The following is a 4,810-nucleotide window of genomic DNA, read 5'->3' on the forward strand; positions in this document are numbered from 1 at the left end:
TTTATAACATTTATAACAAAATAGAATTAAGATAAAACTTAAACCATATTTTATATTACCTATTGTCACCGTACACCATACCATATTGTATAATTAATTATGCATCGAATTTGATATACTAGATTTTGTACAACATTTTAATTTGATTTAATTGTTATACATGGCCTGAGCATGCATTGCTCAATTGATTTGGAACATCAGTAGCATAGAGTGTACGACAAAGTTAACATTGCAATTATAGAAATTTAAGGGTACATATAAAGTACATACATTGTGTATACATGGGAGGCGAGTTAAAAAACCTCACCAAAGCATTGAATAAAATGTGGTGTACTCTCGAAATTATATGATATATAATATTTTTCACCTTTATATTATTATATAATAACTTGTTTTTTAAGTTTAAATTAATAGAAAAAAATAAAAATCCATGAATAATTATATTTATAATAATTATTATTTATATACTTAATTTTTTAATAATAAAAATCAAAATTCTATAAACGACTCAATTTGTTGTAAAGTTTAAACAATTAAACTATTAAAAACTAAAAACCCAAGTAACATGTATATATTCTAACATTTTCGTCAAATTCATTAAAAATTTAGAACTATTATGAACTACAAAAATTTGAAATATAGATGAAATTCAGACAGAATTATCGTATTTAAATATGTTTAGGATATTATATATTAATATAATATCTAATTAAGTAATCTAAATACTACATTAGATTAGTTTCATATATTCTATTAATCCAATTATAGAAAAGTGAATGTTAACTCAAATTGAGTTATGGTGGTGAGTTTTCCATAGTAAAACAAATTTTGAAAAGAAATCAAACAAAAAAATATAAGATGAAAAGACATTATATATAACTCAAAATCTTAAGATTTTAAGTTAATATATATTATATTATGAATTCTTCATTCTTTCTTATTTTCGTTAATACGGAACTAATTTCTTGTATTCCATGCACACCTGCAACTTTAAAACTCAATATATAAGATAAAAATAAAAATAAAGATAAATAATACATTGAAAAAAAAAATTCCTTCTTCCAAACTTCTAGCACATCTTATAATAGAGGTAAATTAAATATACATAGTAATAAGGAACCAAAGTGCATGCTAAATTCATCATTTGCAACTACCCACTTATGATAGAAGCAAATTAAACATCATAAAATCATAATTTGATTTGATCCTTATTTAGCTTCTAAATAAGTTGATCAACACATCTTAGGTGCCCATTTGGGATCTCTAGTACTAAAGAAAGAAGCAAGAACCCTAGACTTAAGCAACTTAAGTGCTTTCTTAGACTTAACACACCTTGGTGTTTTATACTGATTAATTGAAGCACCTTGAGCAATAAACAAATCCATCAACAAATCAAACGTCCCTCCTTCAACCACACGTATTTCAAGTGGTCCCACAGATCTATCATTCGTCCTGCACCTCCTGTACACGTAATCCAACTCCTCTTCTATTACATTGCAACATTCCTCAATAACACTAAAATACTTGTTATTGTTGCTATTGTTATGGAGGATTTGGATTTCCCAGTACAAAACATAATGTCCTGGAAGAGAAGAAGTGTCCGGATAGCTAGTGTATTCAAGTAGGAGAGCATCGTGAGGTTCTAGAAGCTTCTTAGCCATGGTTATAGCTCTATGGAGATCCTCTTCGCTTGTCTTTTCGGTGTCTATGCTTAGGACTACATTTCTTCTGCATATGAAACGGAATTGTGGTGCTTTGTTGTAGAATCCAACTACTTGCACCACATCACCAATTCGGTATCTATACAGTCCTGATCATCGTATGCATCAAAATACACAATTTCATTTGATAAATATATTTAGATACATTAGATAATATAATGGTATGTATATTAATTAATTGACATTGTATTAAGTTGGTTGATCATTATTATTTTGTTGATGGGTGACATTGGTTGATGACATAACATGTTATATTATTGGTCAACATCATCATATATACTATATAGAAGGGTCAATGCCACATATCACATATGCATGAAATAATTTAACAAAAATATTATATACATATTAAAAATCAATCAATATATATAGATAGATAATTAATTAATTAATTTTGTGATGGTCTTTTGTGAGTACGTAGATAGTTAAGAAAAAAAAAATGCATATACATGTATCACAAATTTATTATACTAGATATATACTAAATCAACTATATTTTTTGGAACCAATAATAAAACTAGGCTCTAGAAAAAAATTTTATGTGTAATTTTTGAAAAATATATTGCCATCTATTTTATCGACTATTAAATGAAATAAATTAAAAATATATATATATACATCAAACTAGATAATAACTAACTCACCAGCAAAGGTAGTGATGACCAGCTCATAAAAGCAACCAAGCTTGACATGAACCAAGTCCACAAGCTTCTCATTAGGCACTTGCTTCTTTTCATCAAAATCCATCAACAATGTCCCATTATGTCCAAGAGGTATGAACTCAAAGTACCCCATGTTGGGTAATATTGTAAATGCCACGTCCTTTGGATCACAAAAAGGCCTTAAATTAACCCCAAAGTAACACTCAGATGAAGCATACATTGTACACACCAAAGGCAATTTCCCATCACTATAATAATCCAAAGCAGGCACATATTGGGCCATTGATCCTGTTACCACTGCTTCTATGTATTTTGCCCTAGGCCAAATCTTGCACAAAATTCCCTTCCAACATTTTTCGCTACAAACCTTAGCCAATTCATCAGCTAGGGTTGGATTTGGTGACGATAGCAAGGTGTTCATGCAAGATCTACAATTAGGGTCAGTAATCGAGTTGTTAAGGTGTCCAGTTCTTATGTCTTCCGTGAGTATCTTCCAATTGCATTCGAGAAAAGAAATTGCCCTGAGAAAGGCTGAGGCAAACACCGCACCAAGTCGCAGGACTTGTTGCCGTTGGATAAGGCCTGATAGTATCTGGCAATACATGCTTTGCGCGGTGTCGGCACAAAGGATGGTTTGGTCTGGGCTAGTAAGGTCGTTCCACCGGTCATGACTCCTGCACTTGAAATGCTTGCTCTTGTAATAAGATGTAAGAACTGTTCTTGCTGGTAAGCCACATGGGGTGGACATTTCTGCCTTCACAAAATATAGGAACATTGCCTTCCCTTCATCAAGATTAGGAACATACCTGAAATTAAATTATGTTAAGAACTTTTACTAATAACAAAAATTTAATTCGATTGTTCAATATTTCTTTTATAAAAATTAAGTGGGACTAGTCAATTATCCATGTACAAGTCAATAACTACGTTCATTCAAGTAAGAAAATTCTGGGTTGAAAAAATGGGTTACATTGATGATCTCATCAGCATACAATTAATTTATAAAGGTGTTCATATGATCTTTTCTCTAAATCATTAGTTAATAAGTTATAGTTTCCATCACATTTAAATTACCATATACTATTATATAGAAGGAACGCATTTCATTATTAAGAAAAATATATTCTTAATTAAATTTAAATGCAATAATGCAGTCCAAGTGAAGTCGAGCATACATTAGTATCTAATTTTTTGGACCACACAATTTAATCTCGAATGAAGAAATTTTATTTATTTATTGTATATAAACATAACTAGTGCATGGTAATGGGGTCTTTAGTTATTATTATTAGTACATGGTGATACAATAATACATTTTTATCTCGGTTTCTTTTTAAGATGCACTAGGAAAGGAGAATCATAACTCAACCTATACGAGTATATGAAATACATTATTATCATTAAAATAAAATAAAAAAATCTTGTTAAAGATTAGTTAAAATAATTTAAAATTTTATAATTATAATCTATGAAAATGAAATGCATAATCAATCTATATTAAAGTTAAGGAAAAAAAAAAAGAAAAATGAGTTGGATGTTACTATTAACTGATTTATGATTGGCATGATAAGGTTGTAGAGAAAGGTACGACGGTCAAGATCTTCAGCTATTGATGGTGTTATCTTTGGTTCTCCACCTGATGTCCCTGAACTGCGATTACATTTATTTGTCAATATCATTTTTCGGCATAAAAAAATAATAGTTATATAAAAGAAGCGTACTCAAAGATGATGCATGTAACATTATTTTTCAAATGAATGTAAATACGTTAATTAAAAGAAAAAATTAGTACTCTGTATATAATATAGTACACCTGCATAACATCTCTGTTATAGGGTGACCAGTGATGAGAGAAGACTCGTCTCCATTTGCAATTCTTTCAATATACGGAAATATTGCTTCATAAATTGTGACTGGAACACACCTCTTAAACTCAGTTATGCTTAAATCTTTTTCGTTTAAATACTTCTTCAAATATTCAGTATTCTTATTCTGAGTCAAGATCTCTCTCAAAATTTGTTCTTGAACTTCACCGGCCTTCAGAGTTAGCCTCTCTATCTCCTTGAGTGCTTCAACACCTTTGTACTCTAATTTCCTTCCATCCATAGTTACAGAGAAAGATTGGGAGTTAATAATTAATATCTAGGGAAATTAAAAAGAAGAGTGTAGAGAATGTTGTATGCAAAGAAGAACACACTAGAGTAGAGTACACTATACTACTAAATAACACTTTTAAGTAACACTTCTTCACATTGATGGAAAAAACACTAGTCTGTGTGCATTTATATAGATAGTTATCTGCATGTTATTATATTATATATGGCCAAATATAACTTCTTGAAAAACAAAAATCTTCTCTCACTTTAATTTGTTCTCTCAAAATTAAAATTTTCTTCTTTTAATATATATAATATTTAATAAGTATTT

The 4,810-nt window shown here is 29.5% G+C and overlaps 1 protein-coding gene across 2 annotated transcripts; it reads right to left on the bottom strand.

Annotated features, from left to right (window-relative positions):
- LOC107628580 (putative indole-3-acetic acid-amido synthetase GH3.9) lies at positions 1,060–4,645 on the bottom strand. Of its 2 annotated transcripts, none has more exons than XM_021116470.1 (4): positions 4,308–4,645; positions 3,932–4,033; positions 2,366–3,189; positions 1,060–1,810 (listed from the first exon to the last, which is right to left on the bottom strand). In XM_021116470.1, the coding sequence occupies exons 1-4, from the start codon at positions 4,487–4,489 to the stop codon at positions 1,233–1,235; spliced, it is 1,686 nt and encodes a 561-aa protein (XP_020972129.1). In that variant the 5' UTR covers positions 4,490–4,645; the 3' UTR covers positions 1,060–1,232. The 2 variants fall into 2 exon arrangements, with proteins under 2 accessions (XP_020972129.1, XP_016186693.1); XM_016331207.2 differs by having other exon boundaries at positions 4,197–4,645.

Source organism: Arachis ipaensis, chromosome B02 (genome assembly GCF_000816755.2).
Source record: "Arachis ipaensis cultivar K30076 chromosome B02, Araip1.1, whole genome shotgun sequence".
Lineage (NCBI taxonomy): Eukaryota > Viridiplantae > Streptophyta > Magnoliopsida > Fabales > Fabaceae > Arachis > Arachis ipaensis.

Coding starts and splice junctions, on each gene's coding strand:
- LOC107628580 (XM_016331207.2), bottom strand. CDS start 4,489: ATGGATGGAAGGAAATTAGAGTACAAAGGTGTTGAAGCACTCAAGGAG. Junction 3,190..3,931: donor ATCATGCCAATCATAAATCA/GTTAATAGTAAC, acceptor ATTTAATTTCAG/GTATGTTCCTAATCTTGATG. Junction 1,811..2,365: donor GGTCATCACTACCTTTGCTG/GTGAGTTAGTTA, acceptor TACGATGATCAG/GACTGTATAGATACCGAATT.